Genomic DNA, 24,303 nt, shown 5'->3' with positions numbered 1-24,303 from the left:
ACATCCCTTTCAGACAGCTTCCTCTTGCGTCCACAGTTACTCTTTTTGGATGTGGTTCATCCGTCTTGGTGGTATGCTGACATTACCCTAAATACCGTGGCTCTTGATACATCACAACGACATCTGTCTTGGTCACAGATGCGCCAGCGACACGCACATCAACAATTTGTCCTCTTTTGAACTCTGATATAGCACCCATAATTTTGTGTGCATTGCAATATTTTAAGCAAAATTGTGCTATCACTCTGCTAATTAAACCTTCACACGCTGGTCTAACTGGTGGAATGTGCAATCAATAAAGATTGGCCACCAGGCTGGTCAAATTTAACCATGAAACCTCCAACACTAAATTGGCCAGTGTTTCAGTTTCATTGTCCTGCCCCTGTATGTGCATGTTCAAAATTATTGAGCCTCCAAATTCAGTACTTTGTGGAGCGCTCCTTTTTACCTTTATAACCCCCTAAATGTTATCTCTGTTGGAAACTTTGCCTGTTCATGTGCAAAAGCCTTCAGTTTATTGACGATTCATGGCATCAATGCTGCAATCACCTTCATTAAATTCCACCAACCTGTCTCGCAAATCTTAGCAGGCCTATCCATTCTGGTATATTCTAGCCAACCATATTCTTTGTAGTTAAGAGTGGAGTGTGTCTTGGTTGTTCATAGTCTTTTTATATAGTAAAGAAACAAGCTGAAAAAGTTACCGTGTCCTTCACCAGGTCATCATGTAGTTGTTTTGCACTAATGCAACATATTTGCTTAGTTGACCTAATTAGGTTGCCAAAGGCTTGTGATGCAACTAGCTAATTTTTAAACTTCCTTATGATACTCCCAGTGGTGTCACTTAGAGTGCAAATTCTTTAGGAAATCGTCTTGTACCAGTGCCCTTCAGGTGCAATGAATAATTTCTTCTCTCAGCTTTTGTAAAGGCTTCTTAGTCTTAACCGTTTTTGCGACTCACATAAAACATGGTTGGTGTTTATATATTCACAGCTGAAGCAAATTAATGCTAATTATAAAGTTCCCAAAGGCTTAATTATGTTTTAACTCCACTTTAAGCCATAAAACTAGCAGAAGGTTTTAAAAACAGCAATATTATATAAAGGATGAATAATTAAGACATGGTTGTGCCAACAAAGTAGCCTGTTACTCAAGTATGCTACATCATATGTGTACCCATAGGGGATTTTTTAGAACCTCTTTACGGGTGTACAAGAACCCCTAAATTTAATCTTAGCACCCCTAAAGACTAATAATAATGCATCATTATTTTTTAAACTGTTTTTAGCCCTCTGTTGTTACAGTTCAGTCTGCTTAGAAATTTACAGGTTTAGCTAATGTATTAATGTCCAGTGTTCTCTATGGTGTGACTTTACTCTCTGATATATAGCAGGTGGCTGCATAGTTTATATAAAGCTAATAGTCCACGTGCCAGTGAGAAGAATTGCAAAAGAAGTTATTGAATGGTTCAGGTTAAGGCTGGTGAGATTATTTTCTTACCACTTTGGTTCATTTGGACCAGTGAATGGGAGACAGAAGTTGCGTGACTGTTTAAACTTTCTCAAAAGCACAGGTAAAAGAAAAAACTTGAGAGAGTGATAGCTGATGTAGGCATAGTTTGCTAATGATCAGTTCTGATTTAATGTGTGTATACAGTGTTGGTTTTCTTTAACGTTAAGTTGTTAGATAGTACTTTGTACCTAAACATTTACAACGGCTACATTGTAGTGTACATGCAGTGTTTGCAACCAACCAACAAATTTGAATCAGTACATTGCATATAACACCTAATCCTGTAACCTTTGTATGCTAAATGATAGATATTGTGCCTGTTGGCAAACCAGTTTAAGATCAAGTTTTATAGACTTCTTTTGCTAGATAGTATTTCCCAAGTCTCAGCAGTAAGATTGGTGTATGACTTTGAAATCTGAGAGTGACCATTCTGAATCATTTATTATTATGCACAACAAAATATAACGATAAAATGGTTCAATAATTATATTTATTTTCCTTAAAAATAATGGCACAAAACTCATTACTTATTAGTTGTATTAATATTGGGGTTAATCAAGATGAATGTAGAAATATATTAAAATAATAAGTATATGATTATAATAATTCTGTTAATAGCAAGACACTATATATGTTACATTCTCATTAGAGACTGAGCCACCCTAAATGTCTGATCATCTAATCACCCCTCCATGTACTTGTTACAAGTGTTTCTGTATCGCTCAACTGATAGGTGGTAAAAATGGGGGTAATTAACATGTTGAAGATCTTTTAAAGAACTTTAATATTTAATAATTTGCATGGATTAGGATTTTTGGCATGTTTTGACAACATGATACGTTCAGTACAGTTTACAGCACCCCTCATAGACAACGCAATACAACTCCCATGATAAAAATATTGCACTTTGGTTTTCGGTCAGTTTAATCAAGCTAGTTATGTTCTGTAGGTTGATTACACCGGCGGAGGAGCCTCAGAGCTAATATGTGTCATATTTTTCTTTCCAGCCTATTACTCTCAATTAATATTTAGCTATGTGCCTTTGTTGCTCTTTCAGGGCTGCAGAAGACCTTGCCCAGAGCCCCAAGTTGTGTACAGATGCAGCCAGCAGCAGCTTAAACCTCAGTGCCAGTGCTAGCAGCCCAAGAGCCAGTTCAATCCTCATACCAGGCCTGGGCGAGAACATCCAGGTAATCAATTCTCACACAATCATCAAGAAATACAAGCATCATACATTCTACATGTAACTGATGGACACATGTTTTGTGTGTTGTAAGTGAATGAAATAAATATACAGATTTGCTTTAGATTTGCATCAGCTTTGCTGAGTTTGTTATTCCTTAAACTTGAGCAGAAAAATGAGACACTTGTCATTCTTCTAGCCTACTGTTTTGTTTACCTCAAAACCTAACTGTCTAGGCAAAAAGTGTAAGCTAACAAACTAATTGCACAAGAGCATAAATACAGACGAAATAAAACATGTATATGAATGTATATGGTTGTGTAGCCATAATCCTAAAAAAGGTTATGTAGCAATTATTTTGTTGCAGATGTTTTAGTTTTGATCTGATCTCAAATGTTTTAAGCAATGTGGTTAAGCAAATAAAACCAAAATAATTTCCTCTGGCTTGTTTTGCCCTTTTCTTAGCCTTGTTTTATTCTTTATCTGGTCATTAAAACTAAAAACTAGTATTCTGGACACAGTTTGCTTGTCTCAAGCAACATGGTTAGTAATTTGTCTGAAAAAAATGCCTTCTAATGTAGGGTTTTTTTTGTTTTTTGTTTTTTTCCTTTTTAAAATTGGCTTTTGGCACCCTCTGTTCTTGCCTCTTGTTAAGGCTTCTCACATGTATTTCGCTCCGCATGAGGTCTCTTAGCTGTGTGAGGTGGCCGCCTTTAGTCACATTGTACTTCCCCTTCCCACCCGCTCTTTTGTTTGCAGATGCTGCCGTCTTCAAACCCCTCCATGTCTTTGGACCTCCAGGCCATGGAACCTGTGCTGCTGCCCCAGGCATCCCCCACTAGAGCTCGCTCCCCTGATGTGATCTCTTCGGCCTCCACGGCCATGTCGCAGGACATCATCCCTGAGATTGCCTCTGAAACGTTGCCAAGGGGCTTGTCTGAGGCTCGAGACCCACTCCAGGGCCTTCAGGATAGCATGGCATCAGCAGCCTCAGCGCTGCACCTGCTTTCACCACTGGAACTGAGTGGAGGAGGTTCTGGTGAAGGCGAGCAAAGGCTCAGCAGCACTCCCTCATTGCTGGAAACGGCGCTGTCGCAGGAAAACGCCGTTAACGTGGTTGCCTCATCTTGTTCCGAAAGTGGTGCCAGCCGCAGCTGGCCTGCAGCACCTGATATCACACGTGAAACAAGGAACAGCCTGAGAGATAATGGTCTGGGAGAATGGTGAGAGGAGCTCTCAAATACTAATTACAATCTGCTTTATTGTTGCTACTGTACAAGGGGATCCCTAAAATTGCTGTTAAAAAAATAATTAATCACAATTATTTATGATTTTAGCTCTAGAGAGGACTTGAAGGACATGCACTTGTCATCATCCCCCTTCCATAGACGGACCTACCACCTAACACAGAATGACAGTCAGGATGCCAGTGCAGAACAGAGGTATGCACCACAGCACACATTTAATACTGCAAGTTTGTTTTTACAGTATTTTTATATATATATATATATATATATATATATATATATATATATTTTTTTTTAATATATATATATATATATATATATATATATATTTAAAAAAAAAAAAAAATATATATATATATATATATATATGTATAAAATGAGTAATTCTTGTGAAAAAGGATAGATCTCACTATGATCATTTAATAAATGTCAATGCAAAATATATACAGAAATCGAATCAGTTTGTTGAATTAAAATGTTCTACATTTGTCCTGATTGACAGTGACCATGATGATGAGGTGGCCAGTCTGGCATCATCTTCAGGAAACTGTGGCTCTCGAGCCTCGCACAGGCTGCCAGTGAAGGACTGGAAGACCTCACCACGTGGCTCGCCCAAACTAAAGCGCAAGAGCAAGAAGGATGAGGGGTGATTCATATGGACTAGCATGTCTTTTTCTTTTCTTATTTTATGAGCAAAGCATCACTGTTTTAAGTATCAAGTTTTTCTAAGGCTACGTTTACGCTATGAGGTAAATGTCACCCAATTCCAATTTTTAAACAGATAGATCGGATTTTCTGAGGCATTGTGTTCTGTACGTCATTAAAACTGCGACTTTTTCGCGGTTTAATGACGTAATGTTATTCCCCGGTGGAAGCGTGTGTGGAATTATAACATCGCAGGTGACATGGAAATGGAAAAGAACCCAGCCACCCCCCCCCCTTTTTTTAATGCTTATTTGGGCTAAATAACATTTAAGAAATCAGTATTTGGTAAATGAAGCATATGCGCAGGCTGCAATTATGCCATTTTTTTTCCTGCTCCTTTTAAAAACCATGGTGACGTTTCGCGAACTTTGCATATATCGCAGCGCGTCAAGCATACTTCACCTTCATCTATCTTGGCTAGTGTGTAGCGCAAGAACCTCCCTTTAAGTATGCGCGATGCTTTAGGTGACATGGCAAGTGTAAACATGTGTATCGGATATTAGTCATAGTTAAAAGAACGTTTAAACAGACGGTCAAAAAAATCTGATATAGGCAACAAATCAGAATTGGGCATCGAGACCTGCAGTGTAAACGTAGCCTAAATGACTGAGTTGCTTTTAAGTCTTGCTTCTTCTGGATATAATAACCTCATCTTGTTTCTTTGCTAGTGATTCCTCACAGTCCAGGCATGTGGATAATCAGGTAATTTAATTGTCCCCTTGCATTACAAAATAAAGATTTGAGGGCCAGCAATCTAGTTATTGCATATTATGTTGTAAATACTGTCTTCATCTGATGCCTGACTGTGCTCGAACAGTTGGGGGGCCAGGCGGGGAGAGACATTGGAAACTTGATTGTGAGGTTTTTGACCAATACCAGCCTGCCTACATGTTCTACAGCACTGCTTTAAGGCTTTCTAAAGACTAAACAGACTCCCATTGTAACTCACAATTATGAACAGTTTACATTTCTCTGTCCTTGCTGCAGATGAATATGGAGGTACAGGAGGAGCTGCTGTTGCTGCTTAGGAACCAACAGAGGGAGCTGGATGAGCTGCGGCAGAGGCTCACAGGCCACATGGATGCTGTCCAGAGCTCCATCATGGCCCACGTAGAGCACGTTCTGCTTACACAACAGGAACAGGGACGTATCCTTCCACTAGAGGGAGTGTGTTGGTTGAGTGTAATACTAAAAAGCTTAATAGTAAGCACAAATCAGAATGTGTGTGGCCAAACAGTTTTGGCCAAAAGAATTAAGACAAAAATGAAATTCAAGATTTTATTGACATTCCCATTTTTTTATTTTTTTTTATTTATTATTTAAGGTAATTAAAATAATTAGTTATTATGAACTTGCTATACAATAATTAATATTTAGTATGAACTTGTTGAGTGTGGCTGGGCATGGAGTCAAAAAGATGTCTGCAGTAGTTTTGTGTAGGGCTGGGCAATTAATCGAAAAGTATTTGAAATCGACATTCAGAACCTTTAATCGATCAAATTTTCCCAGGTCAATTATTTCAATTACTTTCCCTTTGAAAACACTACCGCGTGTGGAGTCACATGACCCCGCTCCGTTACGTTATTCCGCCGACATGTCGAGCATGGAGAGCTTAAACACTGAGGCAACTGAGCAACAAGAGCAAAAATCTCTCACTTATAATATGTGAGCATATTTACTGTACAAAACTTGTCATTGAACTATGAGGGCCAAAAAAATAAATAAAATAAAATAATCGTTCATTAATCGTAATCGAGTTAAAATGTTCAATTAATCAAGATTTTGATTTTAGGCCAAATCGCCCAGCCCTAGTTTTGTGTTACTTGCTCACTCTTCTGCTCTATTGCTTTCTTATGATCATGTACAAAAGACGGTTTCTTGACTATTTCTGCCTTCTCCACCATTGTCCAATAGTTTTCTATTGTGTTTCAGTCTGCAGATGACCCAGACCATGCTCTAAAAGCTGATTAATATTGTCAAATAGCCAGTTTTCACTAGTTTTTTTAGTTAATTAGTGCAACTCTTCAGCCAGATGTGATTTTACTAATTAGTTCTAGCCTATGTTTTGTGCAAAAAGAGAACTAATACATGGTACATGTTGTGTTTATATGTTTGGCCACCATTGTAACTCTGGAAGGTTCTAGACTGTTAAGAGAACATATACGAAAAAAAAAATTGCATGATGGAGACTAAGGAACTATCAAAAATGATGGACAAGGCCTCTTAAATTCCAGTGAAAGGAAATCATCCTTTACAATTGTGTTATTACAAATTTTGTGAGGCTTCTAATGATGGTTACACAAACCTTACCAAATGTATAGTAAATCTTTAGTTTAAATGTTTACCAAAAAAAAGAATTTGTTCTACTAAGCCTTTCTGGAAAACTAACTTCTGATGAAAACCAAAACTGATGTAAGGTCACTTAAACAATATCACACATGCTACTTTGCCATCCACAGTCATCCACATGTGCACAGCTGTGATTAATTTTCGGCTCTGTCAGTAAAAGTATTGAGGTTATGATTCGATTACATAACTGGATACAGAGGGAGAAGTATGTTATGACAGACCCCTGTGCACACCGCGTTATTGGGTTCTATTCACCATGTCTGTACAAATCTAAATCTAGTACCTGGGTCTGCATGTCATCCTGCTTATAATTTTGGAAGCAGCATATATCAGTCTAAAGGTGACGGCGAGCACACATAATCACAGGCGGTATGCTTTAATTTCACAAACCATTCAGAATAGAACATACAGAATCCCCACACCCTAACAAAAGGTGGTAAATAAATTAGCATGCATTAACTGTCCATTGAGGGTTGTAGTCTCCCAAGTAGCAACGTTATCACACACACTTTGTAAGACAGGGATTTCCATGAGCACAGAACCTAGTTATTGAATGATTGCTGTAACTTTTCTAACAAGGTATTAAGACAACATTGCACTTAACCCTTCATTATTCAGAATATAATACATTAATATGCAGCCTTTGTGGTTCTTGCCTGCATTGTCAGCAGTATTTGTTGAACTATAATCAACAAAGCTGTACAAAGACCAGCAAGAATTCAGCACTTTTAGCCAAACCAGTACACAGCAGTCAATAAATAATTCACAAAGCTAAAATTGAAGACATTTGTGCACACTGTGCTACTTTAATATAGTTCCCCTTGTCCACAGCTTTCAAAAGCACAGACTTAGATCATTACCAGGTATTTAAAAAGCCTTTACAATTTCCCAAATGCCCATTAATGCTCATTAGTGCATATGACAGATATTATGTAAGGTTTATTTGGATGTCCTCTAAGGCTGTGACACTTACCAGTGTTTTAAAAATCAGGATATTCATGATGTTTTGTAACCATGGCCATTGTGCAGTTAAGTATAAGGATGAGGAATTAATGTCATGTCACACTGCATTATGAGATTGCTTTGCTGCTTTTTACACGCTAGTGACACAGCTTGTTTCACAGTTGTGTAAATAAATTAACTTTTTGCATACTACAAAAATGTCCCACACAATGAAAATTAACCGTATGTCAAAACAGATCTAAAGGGGAAGGGTATGTATTGCTACAAACCCCAGAGGAATGCTATGAAGTGGTGTATGGATAAACGTAGTCTTGTGGACTACTTGTAGGAAAAAGTCAGAGTGGAACAATTTCCGACTAACCACTTCTCCCTTAATCGTTTAAAAAACAAAACCCTGAAATGTTATGACACAACGCAGTCATCCCCTGTCTGAACTCAACAGCCACTGCTTAAAGCCTAAGGCTTGGGTTCATTTGGGTTCATAGTTTTCATATTTCTGGTCGACATGAATAAAGGGTCCAGCAGAGACATTCTTTAAAAGAAAATATTTCGTTTTTGCCGTAAAATTTGAAGGTTAAAAAATAATAATAAATTATGACTTCAATTGATGCCTCGTTGACTTAAAAACAAATTTTTGCACTTATTGATGATTGGACCTTGACAGGCTATTGTGTGTCAGAAAGAACAATGGAGCGTGTGTTGGCAGAGGGACACGCACGTAACCAGCAGCTTCAGGAGCACATGGCACAGCAGCTGGCTCATACTTTGGGCACCACTGTCTCAAATCGTCTGGATAAAGTGTTGCGTGAGGAGATGAAAAAAACAGTTCCTCAGAGTAAGAGCTATCAAATTATTAGCAATAAAAATATCTACAGTTAAACAAGCATTGTTTGTTGGTCTCTGTACTGTCACTGATGGTGTTTAGTGCCATTTTTGGTAGTTCTGAGTCCAGTCATGTGCATGTTATTCTTTTTTGTGTGTGAAAAAAATACTAATTCAGACATGTTGGTAATAAAGAAAGGTTATGAAAGTGTTCCTTGTGTTGCAGCCATAACGAAGAGTCTGGAACCTATGACAGGACAGATGAGTAACCTTATTGCAGCAAAGCTTACTGCAGTGGAGGCCACGCTGAAGGAGAATGTCACCAAAGTTGTTAAATCTAAGGTCTGTTCTCGAACAATAGCAGAGATCATAACAATCAAACCAAAAGAATTATAAATGCACTTTTGTCTTGTGTGCATATATATCTTGATGCGTGTCTTGGGCACATGCAAATAAATGCAATAGAGCAAATATTCCTTAAAAAAAACATATTTGAGAACTAACCACAAATCCTCTGTGGATGCAGGCTCTCTTAAATCATTCTGTCTCTTTATGTAATGCCAGACAGACTCGATGATGTTGAGATCAGGGCTCCAGAACTCTTAGTTCTTATTTACTCTGAAAATGGTTCATAATGACCTTGGCTGTATGTTGGGGTTGTTGTCCTGCTGCAGAATAAATTAGGGGTAAACCAGATGCCTACTTGGTGGTATTGCATAAAGAATAAGTATCTGCTTGCCCCTAACTTGCAAGGAACTGTCACCATGCTGCAATGTTACCTGCAGACACTAACTATTTTAATATTTCAAATTTAACTTATCAGTGCATCTGCTACCATTTTTTACATCACAGTTCCGATGTTTTTGTGCATAGTTGAGTTGCTTAGCCTTATTTCTCAATCGGAGGTTTGTCTTTTGGGCCTTAATTCTTCCATGAAGACCACTTCTGGTCAGACTTCTATAGATAGTGAATGACTGTAAATGGGTCCCAGTGGTTTCCACCAGTTCTTTGCTTATGGCTCTGATGGACGTCTTCAATGTGTTTCTTTAAAACCTGAACAGCAAATCCTAAAACCCCAGTCTTCTTTAAAATCGTTGCCTGGGAGAGGCTGATGCAGTGTATTACTACCTTTTATCTTGTTGCTGTTCTCAGTCTTGCCATGGTATTTGAAATGTGACATGAAACATGTTTTCCACAACCTCACCTTAGTAGCTGAGTTTGGCTGTTCCTTATTCAGTTTTAAGCCTCCTACACAGCTGTTTCTGTTTCAGTTAATGACGAAATGGATTATCATTAGCACCTGCTTGGTGCCTGATCCTAGAAAATCCCTGAGTTTGAAGTGTAAGAATTGATGCTGGTTTGAAACCAAAGGGTAGTCACACAAAATACTGATTTGATTTAGATTTTTCTTCTGTTTGCTTACTTTGCATTTTGTAAAGTACTAAAAGTCTTTATAACATATATATTTTTGAAAGCATTCTTACTTTACAGAATTTCCTCACACGGGGAAAAACTAACAATTTACTCTCTTGACTTTTTTTTTTTTTTTTTTTTTTTTTGGACAGAACACTACTGATGCCATTGGCCGAGCCGCAGCTGAAGCCATGCAGGGTCCTATCCAGGCAGCCTACAAAGACGCTTTCCAAAGCATTGTTCTCCCTGTGTTCGAGCGTGGCTGCCAGTCCATGTTTCAGCAGATAAATGACAGCTTTAAACAGGGAACCAATGAGTGTAAGAATCATTAACAATAAACTCTATAAAGCCATTCGTAAAGCATCTGTAATACATGAACTTTCCCTTTATTTTCCCCCAATAAATACCTCAGATTTGCCAAGTTATAGCCACTCAATTATCTTAGTTAACTTTTAGGTGCTAGAAACGTCTACCTTACCCCCTTATGCAACCCCAAATTGCTTCGGGGTTAAAGGGTCTGGAAATTAAATGACTCTTTCAGGCAGTCAAACAGGCAGATTGCTTAATGCATTTGAAATCCTCTAATAAGGAACTTTTAAATAAAAGGTTTATTCTCTTGTCGTCCCATAAATGAAGCCAGTACGGGCATTATAACCTTAACAGATTGCAGTGACCCAAGATGTTATTACTAATTTTCTTTACTTCCAACAGACATTCAGCAGCTGGAGACCCATGTTAAGAACAGGAAGCAGCGTGAGCAAGATGCCCGAGACCCTGTAATTGGTCAACTGCAGCAGATGATTGATTCATTGCAGACTTCCCAAGACCAGCTGGCCACCACAGTAGCAGCCAGTGTGCGCTCTGAGGTTCAGCACCAACTCCACTTGATTGTGGGAAAGTAAGAGACATGCGCACATGATCCTTCAGAAATCAGCTTTTATTAAAATTTCAGTGATGTGCATGTCTTATGAGTGCACTTTGAGATTTTCTTTCTTTCTCATGAATATCTAGATTGACTTGATCCTCAGTGCGACATAAGCAGTTTTATGCAAAACTTTAAGCCTGAGTTTAATTTTTACCTGTGTGTCTTTCTCACAGTTTTGCTTTATATAACAACATAACTGGGTTTGGGACGCATGTTCAAATCCCCCCCCCCCCCATCTCTCCCCCCCCCCTCCTTCAGTGTTTAAAATTTGGTGGCATTTTAAACAATCCACAATAGTAACTTGGTATTATTTGCTTTTGTATTCAACTAACACAGCTTTAAGTAATTACAGCATTAGCCTTATGAATAATAAAGCAGGGATTCCATCTGGAGCCATTACAGAATGTAAATCAGTGTGATTTTTCTGCTGTAAATGCTAAATTTGCTTTATTCTGCTGAGTACTCAATCTCCAAAAAGGGCTGTCAGTTTAAATGTAATGTACTGAATTGATTGAGTTTAAACCAATGTTATTTGCATCAGTTAATCATTTTTGCTGATGACTTTACTCCTGGTTCTGTCTGTGTTTTTGTATTGTAAGAAATTACACACTTTACATGGCTGACTAGCAGTAAATCAAAGTGACAATACCGGTTATTTTTGCCGTTACTTGTTTAAGATGTAGCTGAGATCCTTATTCTCTGTATGACTTTAACTAATATTTGTTCTGTCTTCATCTCGGGTGTAACCCGTGTTTACTGTTACTGTTCTATCGTAATTTATCATGCTCTAATGCTCTTTAACCCAATGCTCTCTCTGTGCTTTGCAGTCTGCAGGATTCGATCCTTAGCCAGGTACAACGCATTGTGAAGGGTGAGGTGAGCCAGGCCATGAAAGAGCAGCAGGCGGTCGTCACGTCCAGTATCATGCAGGCTATGCGGTCAGCAGCCAGCACACCCGTCCCCACCGCCCACCTCGACTTCCAGGCACAGCAAGCCAGCATCCTGCAGCTGCTGCAACAGGGCCAGCTCAATGAGGCTTTCCAGCAGGTCTGGATTGGCATGCACATTGTTATTGTTTATGAGGGTTTAGGATTATGTTATGTTACATGAAAAATGTTGTAATACTACCAAATACTGATAAAACAATAACATTACTAAAAAATATTATTTTTATATACCTTTTATGAGTATCTGCTAGGGCTAATTAATAAAAACTAAAACGATCCCAGATGGAAGAGACTGCTGTTTTAATCTTCAATAATGTTGCACTAACTGTTATGTTAGTATCCAGAATTAATTTATGCCATTAAGTTTATTTTCTCTACAAATTATAGTTTTAAAAATCCTGTGTTGTTTGCTGTTGCCATTTTATCTTACCTTGTTTGTGGTTAGAGGATTTGCTTCCGTACAATCATCTTTAATTGCTCAAATTATAAATTTCAAATTTACTAATTTGCTAAATACTTTTTGCCCCACTGTATGATTGTTTGGAATACTTCCTGTTTTTAACTCTTTTTACCCTTTAAATGAACCTTATTTATAACTTTTTGTTTACGTATTCAGTTTTTATACTTACTATAAAACATAATATCTGTGTTGCTGCTAGGGGTTTCTACTTCCTGCACCTCTGAACAAAACATGCAAACAGATGTACTCTCAATCATTAGTCATTAGTCTATACAGTCATGTGTCTGGTTCCAGTTTGTACCAGCTCATTTAATTCTGTTTTTTTATTTATTTATTTTTTATTTAAAACATATACAAATCATCTGATCACAGAAGGTCTGGGGTAACTACAACTATTACATAAAACTTTTTTTTTTTTTTCCTCACCATGCAATTTATTTATTTAACAAAAATGAAGCAAAAAGGGGAAAAAATGTGTGCAATACTAAGTACCCACTTATTCAATAGCTTGCAAAGCTTCCTTTAGCAACAATAACAATCTTTATCAGTCTCTTACATAATTTCGGCAATTCCTTCTTTACACCTTTGCTTCAGTTCATTGAGGTTTTGACCATTTGCTTATGCACAGCTCTCTTAAGGTCCTGCCACAGTATTTCAGTTGAGTTGAGGTCTAGGCTTAGAGGAAGCCGTTTCAGAGCCTTGATTTTTTTTATTTTATAATTTTTTAAGCCATTCTGATGTAGATTTACTGGTGTGCTTTAGATCATTGTCTCGCAGCATAACCCAATTTTGTCCAAGCTTTAGCTGTAAGACAGATGTCCTCACATTTGCCTTTAGAATACTCCAGTATACAGAGAAGTTCATAGTCAACTCACTCACTCACTGCAAGATGCCCAGTTCCTGTGGTTATAAAAATAAGCCTCCACTAAGGTTCAAAAACATCACACCTACACTGCTTGACAGTGGGTGTGAGTTGTTTCTGCTGAAATGGTGTTTGGTTTTTGACAAACCTGACACTTGGCATTAGGTCTACCAACTCCACTTTAGTCCTGTGTCCATAGGACATTGTTCCAAAAGCCTTCTGCTTTGTTCAGATGCAGCTCTGCAACGCTCAGTCATGCTTCCCTGTTCTTTTTAGACAGAATAGGTTTTCTTTTGGCAGCCCTTCCAAACAAATCATACTTGTTCAAATTTTATCCAATTGTCATGGATTTTAACATTTAAACATGCTCAGTGAAGCCTTTTTTTATTTATCTGAAAATTGCACAGTCTGACCTTGGCGTGAATGTGCTGCGATGTCCGCTCCTAGGACGATTGCCAACTTGTTTTAAATGCTTTCCACTTGTAAATAATCTTACTGTAGATTGTTGAATTTCAAATAGTTTGAAAATGGTATATAACCCTTTCCAGACTGATGTTTAGCGACAATTAGTTCTCTAAGACTTGCTTAAGAAATGCTTATGTCTTTTCCTCTTGCCATTGTGTTAACAAATTCTTAAATGCTACAGACCAGCAAACTACAAAAAACACATTTTCTTATAGATCTCTGCTCATGTGGTGATGATCAGTTAATCAAAAGCTGATGATTAGCAGCACCTTGGCTTAAATCCTGTGGAAGTAGTAAGGGGGTACTCTTGCCTATGTGTTTTTTTTTTTCTTCTTTTTATTAAGTGAATAATGGCATGGTGAAAAAGGTTACATGTGTATCTGAGGTTTTATTTGGATGATACTAGGACCCGCTACAAACAGGTGAATTAAAGTAAGTGATGTTTTTCCAGGCTTTGTCTGCAGCTGATCTGAATCTGGTACTATATGTATGCGAGACCGTGGACTCTCAGCAGGTGTTTGGCCAGAGCCCTTGCCCCCTGCATCAGGCCGTGCTGCTCTCACTCATCCAGCAACTCTCCACCAACCTTGTTACACGTACCGACCTCAAGATCAGGTCAGTCTCTAAACATAGTTTTAGTTCTTTTTCCTGACAATCTGGTCATTTATTTATATGTGTAGTTAAAAATGTGCACATCCTGCCAGGTAACAACAACAGTTTAATCTCAAAAGCTCTGCACGCATGGGTATGTTAGGCCAAAGTAACCTCCAAAGTAATGGTGATTACAACTAGATTGATTAGATAAAGCAGTAGTCCCCCCACCCCGCCTGACAATTTCATCTGCCACTGACCTTGAACTGAGCTCTACTTGGCTACAATTTCAGGCTGTGCTGAGTTGTATTTGTCTAAGCTCATTAATGCTATTTCCAGGCAAGCCTGGGCTAGTCATAGCTTAATGTTCCACTCACACACTGCCAAATCCCTTTATTGCTCTTAAAAGCCAGTGATCACTAAAGGCCACCTTTGAGTCTTTTCTCATGGATACTGCTGTGTGATACTGTCCATATGGTCATGCATTATTTTGACATAGGGCTGGGCGATTAATCGAAAAAGTAATCTAAATCGACATTCAGAACCTATAATCGATCAAATTATTCTAGGTAGATTATTTCGATTACTTTCCCTTTAAAAACACTACCGTGTGTGGAGTCACGTGACCCCGCTCTGTTACGTTACGTTATTCCGCTGACATATTTTGTTGCCAAAAGTGCAAGTTATTTTTTTTTACTTTTTTAGTAAAAAGAACAAAGTGACTGTTCGTTTTAGGTAATGTGTGCTTTAATTTCAGTTGTTCAACATTGATGATCAATAAATAATCATAGATAGTAGATAGTGTGTTTCCTGCAATTATTTTAAAATTAAGTAATGCACCCTTAATTCAAAAATCTCTCACTTATATGTGAGCATATTTACTATACAAAACTTGTCAGTCAACTATGAGGGCAAAAAAAATAATAAATAAATAAAATGATCGTTAATTAATCATATTCGAGTTAAAATGTTCAATTAATTGAGATTTTGATTTTAGGCCAAATTGCCCAGCCCTAGTGTGACACTTTCTCACATTTTTGCTTAGATTTAAATAGAAAATAAAATCTTAAATAAATCTATGAATAGTTCTGTGAACAAACATATGCAATATATTAAACACTTACTTTCTTCGCTTAAAATTTTTTTAAAATTTAAAACCCTATGTTTGTTTTCAATTTTTACCTAAAAACATATCTAACTGTAGATATTTAGAAGAGTCTAGGTTAAATTAGCAAAATGTTAAAGATTTAGGTAAAAGATTAAAGTATTTAGGGGTAAAGATATATTTCTGTGTTGAAACAGGAAAGAATATTGGTCAGGAACTGTGAATTGTTGATGTGTATTTTCTGCAATTGTAAAGTACAGATAGTACCCAACTTACGAACATTCAAGTTACGAATTTCCGCAGAAGTAGTTCACGTGTATTGTAAATAGACACTGCAGTGTATCAGATACCAATATTATTGATAATATTATTATACAGTTATATGCAATATTTTCACTGTGTAAGTGAATATGTAAAATGTTTAAAGTTCACAGTCCAATACAGTGGAAAAAACGTAGAATGGCGTCTGAGATTCCCCCTCACATTTTAAAGGCAGAGACATTTCACTAAGAGACTCATTTCTTTAAGCGCAATTGCGGTTTTTGGCCACATGATGGCATTAAAAAAACGTAATGGGGAAAGGAGACAGTGACTTAGTCAGGTGGATTGGTATGGTTTACATTGTATATTTGTGTCAAAGGCATACAAGACTTATTTTGTCCAACTTAAGAACAAATCAGACTTACGAACCTGCTCTTGAAACAGAACTTGTTCATAAGTCAGGGACAACTTGTAACAGCTGAGGTGCTGAGTTGTGTCCCAGTTCAGTTTTGTGTCAGGTGTGTCCAGTCTGAATTCAGCTGCTAATTTTCTACAGATGAAACAGCTCTACAGAAGTGTTAATCATCACCTTAACTCTAGGCATTAAAGTTTGACACCCTATTAGGAGCTGTAGCCAGTCACTGGCAAGTTTAACTACAGTATTTTTAAATAAGTAAAATTGAGTAAAATTTTAATGTAACAGATTTATTTTTTATAGAATTTGATCATTATCCAGTTATTAACCTGTTAGTAAACAGCAGACTCTGAGAGCGATTCTTGTGGTGTATCAGCTTACCCGAGTGGCGATGTTTATTTATTTGCCTTGTGTGTAACGTGTTGGAATGAAAGCACAAAATTCCCAGGTTATATTTGTTTGTGTCCGCTAACTATAGTTAACCAGCTTGTAAGCCTCTCTTTGCCCTGAAGACTTTTCTCACAAAATATTGTTTTGTAAGTAGCATTTATACATCATGAGTTGTTTAAATTACCTTACCTAATGGGCTAAAGAGAACCATTAAGCATGATTTCCACATCCGTACGGGCTAAAAGCTAAACGTTTTAAACCTGAACATTGTTTTTGAGTGTACAGCAGCTGGGATTTTAACACACTGGAGCAGTTTTTGCACTTGAAATGAGAACAATAATATACAGAGCCTCTGAGCTTGCCCATCTGGAAAAGGGCATGCCATTCAACACTGAAAACACCTGGCATTTTTCGGATCATTGCTTTAATTTTAATTAGCACTTGTCAAGTATTTCATATGACTTTTAAGTAATGCAGTGAAATGGTAAAGCCAACAGCAGGTCCGACGTTTAACTTTTAAGGCACATGGTAATTCCCCTCTCCCGTTTAGACAGCTGGCATTTTACTAATCCTTTCCCGGATTCTATCGAATGCTGCCTGTCTGTGGGCGGGGATAAGTTTTGTTCCATACTGGTTTTTACAAAAGTGTCTGTTAGTACGACAGTTAAAGGTTGTTTTCTGTGCATGGGCAGCTGCATTATGTGTGTGACAATAAGGGCATATCAAAGATCACTGAACAAAGATCAATTCAGTATTAATTGCTGGAATTCAATTTTCGGGGCTTCTCCAGTGAAATACGATTAGGCTTCAAAGCAAACTAATAACGATCTGAAAAAGCAGAGATTAAAGGATCGCTAAGAGAAAGAAGCCCCATGCTTTGCCTTCAGTGAACAATTGAAGCAAAGTGTGTTTATTTCATCGAATGTTTAAAATGTATGTTGAAGTGCTTTATGTGTATGGGCAGGTGTTTGTTTTTTTATATTTAGATTGAGACCAAATTGTCCCATGTGCAACAATCAGCCACAACATTAACACCACCTCATATGCTTAATATTGTGTAAATCAGTTTTGTGCTATCTTTTCACCTCATACCCATCAAGGCATGGACTCTTCCCTCTGTCCTCTAAAAGTATGTTGTGGTATCTGGTATCAAAACATTAGCAGAGACGATCCCTAATGGGCCCTTATGTGAACGCCCCAAGTTCCAAGGAGGGGCCTCAATGGATCAGATTTGTTTATTTAGCACATCGCTTAGATGTTAAACCATCAGCTTAAACTCTTTTTCATGTTCATCAAACTATTTCTAAACTATTTTTTAGTGTGGCAGGGATTCATTTGTCCTGTTGTCAGAGACCTCCGCCATTAGGAAACATTAGTTTTTACAGCCGAACATGTTCAGAGCATCACACTGCCTCCTTGCAAATTGCACCCTGGTGCAGTCTCTTCCTGAAGCAAGTGAGACACGCACACAGACCAGGCCACTTTCTTCCATACCTCCAAAGTCTTGTTCTGATGTTTGCACCCTCATTATAAACGATTTTGGCGGTGGGGACAGCGTTGGCACCGGTCTGCAGGCCACATACACAAGCTGCGAAGCACTGTGTGTTCTGACACCTTTCTATAGCAGCCAGCATTAACTTTTTCAGTAATTTGTGCTTCAGTGACTCCTTAGTGAAATTGGTGCAGACAGGCTACACGTGCATCAATGAGCCTTGGGCACCCATAACCCTGACTCCGGTTCACTGGTTGACACTTGACGATTTTAAAAGGTGTAAACCTCTGTATGCTGGGAAAATCCTGCAAGACTTACTGTTTTAGAGATGCTCTGACACAGTTATATAGCTAACACAATATGACCCTTGTCACACCCTTGTTTCCAACACATCACCCGTCGAGAGCTGACTGTTCACTTGCTGCTTAGTATATGCCGCCCCCTGACACATGCAACTGAAATTGGATAATCCGTGTTATTAATTTTACCTATGTTTTCAAATTTTTTGGCTGGCCAGTAAATGTGTGTATTAATACCTGACACTTTTCACCATATGAGGGGAAAAAACGGCTTATTTTACCATGTGGAAAATTGTTGGCAATAACTAAACCTGCAACTTTTATAAAAATAAATAAACAAATACAGGTAATCGTTACTGTTGTTATGGAGTGTTAATTATTTAGTTATAAATTAAGGTCCTCAAAAAAAATACTACTGTATGATTTGTTGCCCACGTTACATCAGGGTTTTTTTTGTAATATAACTAGTGCCTCTCTCTCTCTTTCTCTCTATCACCAGCTATCTGGATGATGCGGTGATGAACCTAGATCATGGTGACCCAGTCACCAGGGACCACATGAGTGCCGTGCTGTCACAAGTGCGTCAGAGGCTGCTCCAGTTCCTGCAACAGGACCCTCACAGCTCCCTCAGCAAGCGTGCCCGCCGCCTCCTGATGATGCTGCAGGGTCTTGTTAACCACTAACACACTCCACTCAACCATCTGCAGTCTTATTGACTCTTCCGCGCTAACTCACCCACCACCCTCCCCCCCACCCCCCGGCTTGCCTGTACATATCACTATGCCCTGCTCAGCAGCACAAATGATTCTCAGCGGGTTGCATGATGGGAATTGTAGTCCAGACAGAGACTCTGTAATTTCCTTTGCAACAGCACTACATTTCCCATCATGCCCTCTGAGAAATATTACATATAGTATGTGAAATTCTTGAGCCATTGTTGCTGTTTGGTCTTTTATTGTTTCTGATAATAAGGAAATAATTTGGACAGCTTTTGTCCTGTCGTTCTTGCAATGTGAGACTCGACCTCTGATTTTGTGTTAAAGAAACTTGTAATTTCATAATCAGTCAATAGTTATAGTTTTCAGGAGAAGCTACTACTTCTGAATATTACCAACGTCGAACTGCTGGACTCATAATTAATGCAACCCATGCATCGTGCATCTGATTGGTCTACAGATGGTTTCTGAAAGTTCACATCCATCACATTTAAAGGACTTAGTATGCCAAAAAGGGAGTACTTAGTTTGGTTTATGTATGAGCTCTCAGTTGTTACACTGACAGTTTTGACTTTATAAAAGTATAGTGCCCCTGTTAGGGCTCCAGGGGGCAGGAATTTATATGGTTTCCTTGTGCATTTATACCCATCTGCTTATTTGCTTGTCATTTGTATGTTTGTTTTCCCTCCTCAATCATGTCCAGAAGCACCATTCCCTTCACTTCTATCTTAAATTTAGTTCTGCCCACTTTTGCTTGAAAATTGTTGTGCAAGCTGGTTGAAACCAGAAGCTTGGTTATGTTCTGCTCAGTCTGAAACAAAACAAAGAATTGAGATAAATCTAAAATTTGGGCAAAAATACAGTGTCAGATTGTACAGAAATTTGATGATGTTCTCATTAGAGCAAGGACACGTTTACAGAAAGTGCCTTATTAGACATGGCTAATCTGCTTCTGGATCCCCACCAGATGGCCTGTATAGCTTTTTGTGTGAGCTGAATGTCTGCTCCTTAAACGTTTACCTTTTTTGCCATTGGGGAGGGATAGAAATGCATATGGGCACCAGATGGGTTATTGATATATTTTGTTAAATATACTCTAAGAAGTTGGTAGTAGTTAGGTTTTTCCCTGAATCTGAAAATTTTTTTAGGTAACCGATGTGCAAAAGAAACATTCTAATAGGATGACTTGATGGGGCATATTTACAAATACACAGCAGACAGTAGACCTTTTATTTTTGATTAGGAGGTTGCAGGTTTTTCTTTTCTTTTTTGTTTATTTGCCATTCAGGGCCCTCATTATTGTAACTAGATCTCTAAGTACATAAGTCACCATAGTTAATTGCTGTTAACACCATTTCTCCCTAACAGCTCTGGGGAGAAACAAATGGGGATACGCTAAGCTAAAAAAAAACTTGCATGCTGCTTAGAAAAGCTGCGTGTATATTCGGTATAAGATGCCTGTTCAAGCTTGCTAATTCCCATCAGTGTTGGGTGTCTGATATGCCAGCACCCAAATACCTATATTAATCTCATTTGATACTCCCACCCCATCCCCATTAAATTTGTTCATATATGTAGCTTTTTTTTCATTTCTTCAACAGGTGCTCTGTGCTTGAGTAGTTTGTTTCAGTGTAAGTTTTCAGCTACAACTAAACTAATCTTTATCTTGTACCGCAGTTGTAGGCAGGTGCATAAACAAATAGTTTTGATATTCTTGAGTACTGTTTGAGTTGAATACTGATCAGGGTTATGCATCAGAATCATACAGACATGAATGTTAGAACCTTGCACATAAATGCTCTGTTAAATAACTTGTTTTTTCCAAGTTTGCATTTAAGATCTAGCTTATTTCATTTTTGACAAATATCGATCATTTATAAAGTTGTTTTTTCCCCAGTTGTTTTGGATTGTGTTTTTTTTGTGCTTGATTTTTGTTGTATATTTTACATCTACTTCTTTTACCCTAGATGTTTTGGAATAAAAAACAAAATACTTTGTTCAGTTATATGCTCAGTTTGATTGTTCATTTTACCCTGAAATGCTAAAGTTTTTTTTTATATATAAAGTTTTTTTTTATATATAATCAAAAATGGACTAGTAAAGACAAGACATCTGTTTTCTGCTGTCAGTAGAACCATTTTATTCTGATTGATGGGAACATAGCCGGTATAACCATGTTGTAAATAATCTATGAGCTGGGGTGACGAAAAGTGAGATTATCGTCAAAATCTTGAGTTTCAAAAAATTAAAGGGAGATCATTGTGTGCTTAAATCGAATACTGTGACAACTTGGGCTATCGCAGCATTCACAACTAATGTTTAGGGTTTGTTGAAGTAACTGTCCAGATTACCCACAGTTCTCTGAAGGTGGGAACCTAATAGCTAATTAATTAAAACCAGATTCCCAGCACAGTCTGATTGACAAATATTTTTTCTTTCTTTACACCATGTGCAGCCAATTAGCTTACTTACAGCTACTCTTTTGACAAGCTTTATGTTGTCATTAGGAGTGATACTAGATGGTTCTTAGCCACAGTTTCTGGCCCGCTGTTTGCATCATGGATTGTTTAATTCTTTCAAGCTCAAGTGTTTGATCCATACACTGACGAAGAAACAACCATGGACAGTTGGTCTTTTAAGATGCGCAATTGCAGCACGTCGAACACAGTGCTGTCTGTTCAAATACTGAAGAATACTGAAGTCTCGAGTCGAGCGCCAGGCTCAACGTCATAGATCTTTCTGTACTGACTAAAAATGTAACTTTATTTGTAAACTTTATTAAACTTTTAAGGTAATTCCCTTAAATAAAAGTAGAAGCATTTGTGTGATTTGCCAGCCACTTAGCGAAAATGTGTACGAAATATCACTGTGTGGACTGTCCAATTGGATATCTGGCAAAAATATCGGGTTAATGTTCTCCAGCTCTAACATTTTGAGACATCTTACGTGTCTGATCCTGCTATTGGCATTCATTTTTTAAAGAGCATTTTGATTATTTAAATATCATGCACATTAAGTACATGCATATTATTAAATATTGCTATATTTTGCAGGCAGAAATGTCATTAAATTCTAGTTCAAAATATATGCGCATGTAGCAGCATAGTTGGTTGTGATTCACTCCACTGTACCAAAAAAAAAAAAAACTATTAACCCCTGGTCTTGATTCACAGACTATTGGGGTTTGGGTCAACTCAAAGCTCTCTCATGTGCACGGATGTCTACTTCATGCATGACAAGTCATCTTTTATCAACTATTTACAAATTATTTCACTTATAATCCACTATATTACAATTCCAGTGGAATGAAAATTTGCATACACTCAGGTGACTGTGCCTATAAACAGCTTAAAAATTACACCATAGCACCATGCAGCTGTCATACCAATGGGGAAGTGTTTTGGATCCTCTAGATAAACATAAATTGGTATAAAAGCTACAAATCAATCCCATAACAACAGCAATGGACCTTTTAAAGCTAGAGAGAACAGGTAGAAAAGTACCTATGTATACAGTAAAATGAGACCTATCTTAATGGAATCAGAAAGGCTGCTCAGCAAGAAAGAAGCCACTACTCTAAAACACCAAAAAAATAAAAATAATAAAAAGTCTATGGTTTGCAGCTTCATGTGGGGACAAAGATCTTTCTAGAGCAATGTTTTCTGATCTAATGAAACTAACATTTAACTGTTGGATCATAATGACCATCATTATTTCTGAGGGAAACAAGGGCAAGGCTTGCAAGTCAAACAATACCATCCCAACCATTAAGCATGGGGGTGGCGATGTCATGTTGTAGGGGTGCTTTGCTGCCAGAGAGACTGGTGTACCTCACAAAATAGGTGGCATCATGAGAAAGGAAGATTATATGAGTATATTGAAGCAACACCTAAAGACTTCAGTCAGAAAGCCTTGTTGCGAATTGGTCTTCCAAAGGAACAGTGACTCAAAGCACACTTCCAACATCGTGGCACAACAAAGTGGAAATATTGAGGTAGTCATCAAAAGCCCTGAACTCAATCTAAAAGAAAATTTGTGGGCCGAGCTGAAGCATGTGTGAGCAAGGAGGCCTACCATCCTGACTCACTTACACCACGTCTGTCAGAAGGATGGGCTACATTTTCAGCAACTCCTTGTAAGAAGCTTGTTGGAGGCTACCTGAAACATTTGGCCCAAGTTAAACAATTTAAAGGCAACGCTACCTTTCACATTGTTAAAATAGAGTAGTGATACTGTAAGAGGGGCTTTGAACCGTAAGTGGAGTCTGTAGTCTCACAATCATTACTGACCAAAGGCAGGGCATGTCTACTAGGATTAAATGCCAGGAATTGTGAAAAAAGTGAAAAAGCATGTGTGATGATGTTGTGTTCAGCAGTGCTGTACAGTTAATAACAGATGTTAGTGTTTTAAATGTTGTAAGTGTTCTTATTGAGGTTATTGAGCTGCCTAATGGCTTGCAGGGAAAAACCCTAAATCCTGAAAAGCTGATAAATCTTATGGTGGATGAGAGAGATATTGTGGGTGAATTGGGACTTTCAGTGGCTGAAAAAAATCCCCTGCAGTGTGTATATGTGTGTGTGTCATCCTCTGAGCTGTTCTCACCGTCCTCTGCAGTGCCTTATGATGCTGCTCAGGGAATCCTCCATTACCAGGAGATCATGCAGTCTGTAAGCAAGGACTCCAAATAGCACCTGTAGAAATCACCAGAGTCTCTGAGCCCCAGTATGAAATCTTTAAAACATCTGTTTTAGATTAAAATACTGTAAAACTATTTAAATAGAAGTAAAATACGTCACTAGTCACTAGAAGTAGATTCATTCAAACCAACATTGAGTTTGCAGTACGTTTTATACTTGTTTTTTCAGCAGGATGCTGGAATTGCTAGGGAGGAATTTCTTGCAAACTTTCTGTCAATGTTTAATTGAAAACTCAAAGGATTTATTTAAATAAAGTGCATGTTTTAAAATAGACTTGCAAAGGACCTAACATGGTTATAAGAGCTACTGAGCTCTTTTCAGCTAGTTACGACGCTTTGCAGCTCACGCACAAAGCCAATGTCGATGCAATACTACGATTACATGTGTAATGACGCATCTGTGACGTCCGGAGATGCCCATGTAAATACCTACACTACCTTACTAAATAGCATGCCAAATCAGCAGGCATCTGCGGCGGTGTACT

The 24,303-nt window shown here is 38.0% G+C and overlaps 1 protein-coding gene across 1 annotated transcript in view; it reads left to right on the top strand.

The window, feature by feature from the left end:
* The window catches only part of edc4 (enhancer of mRNA decapping 4), a 33,842-nt gene extending 12,715 nt beyond the window's left edge, over nucleotides 1-21,127 (top strand). Inside the window, exons 17-29 of the mRNA XM_053500387.1 lie at nucleotides 2,570-2,702; nucleotides 3,455-3,918; nucleotides 4,033-4,137; nucleotides 4,445-4,588; nucleotides 5,316-5,349; nucleotides 5,635-5,794; nucleotides 8,639-8,794; nucleotides 9,008-9,123; nucleotides 10,347-10,512; nucleotides 10,906-11,092; nucleotides 11,947-12,166; nucleotides 14,305-14,468; nucleotides 18,906-21,127. Coding sequence (XP_053356362.1) covers nucleotides 2,570-2,702; nucleotides 3,455-3,918; nucleotides 4,033-4,137; nucleotides 4,445-4,588; nucleotides 5,316-5,349; nucleotides 5,635-5,794; nucleotides 8,639-8,794; nucleotides 9,008-9,123; nucleotides 10,347-10,512; nucleotides 10,906-11,092; nucleotides 11,947-12,166; nucleotides 14,305-14,468; nucleotides 18,906-19,089 — 2,233 coding nt within the window. The 3' untranslated portion in view covers nucleotides 19,090-21,127. The remainder of the gene's footprint in view (nucleotides 1-2,569; nucleotides 2,703-3,454; nucleotides 3,919-4,032; nucleotides 4,138-4,444; nucleotides 4,589-5,315; nucleotides 5,350-5,634; nucleotides 5,795-8,638; nucleotides 8,795-9,007; nucleotides 9,124-10,346; nucleotides 10,513-10,905; nucleotides 11,093-11,946; nucleotides 12,167-14,304; nucleotides 14,469-18,905) is intronic.
* The last annotated feature ends 3,176 nt before the right edge of the window (nucleotides 21,128-24,303 follow it).

This window comes from Clarias gariepinus, chromosome 7 (assembly GCF_024256425.1).
Source record: "Clarias gariepinus isolate MV-2021 ecotype Netherlands chromosome 7, CGAR_prim_01v2, whole genome shotgun sequence".
NCBI classification, from domain to species: Eukaryota; Metazoa; Chordata; class Actinopteri; order Siluriformes; family Clariidae; genus Clarias; species Clarias gariepinus.
Note: the sequence above shows the minus strand (reverse complement) of the source record. Positions and strands in the feature narration are given on the sequence as shown.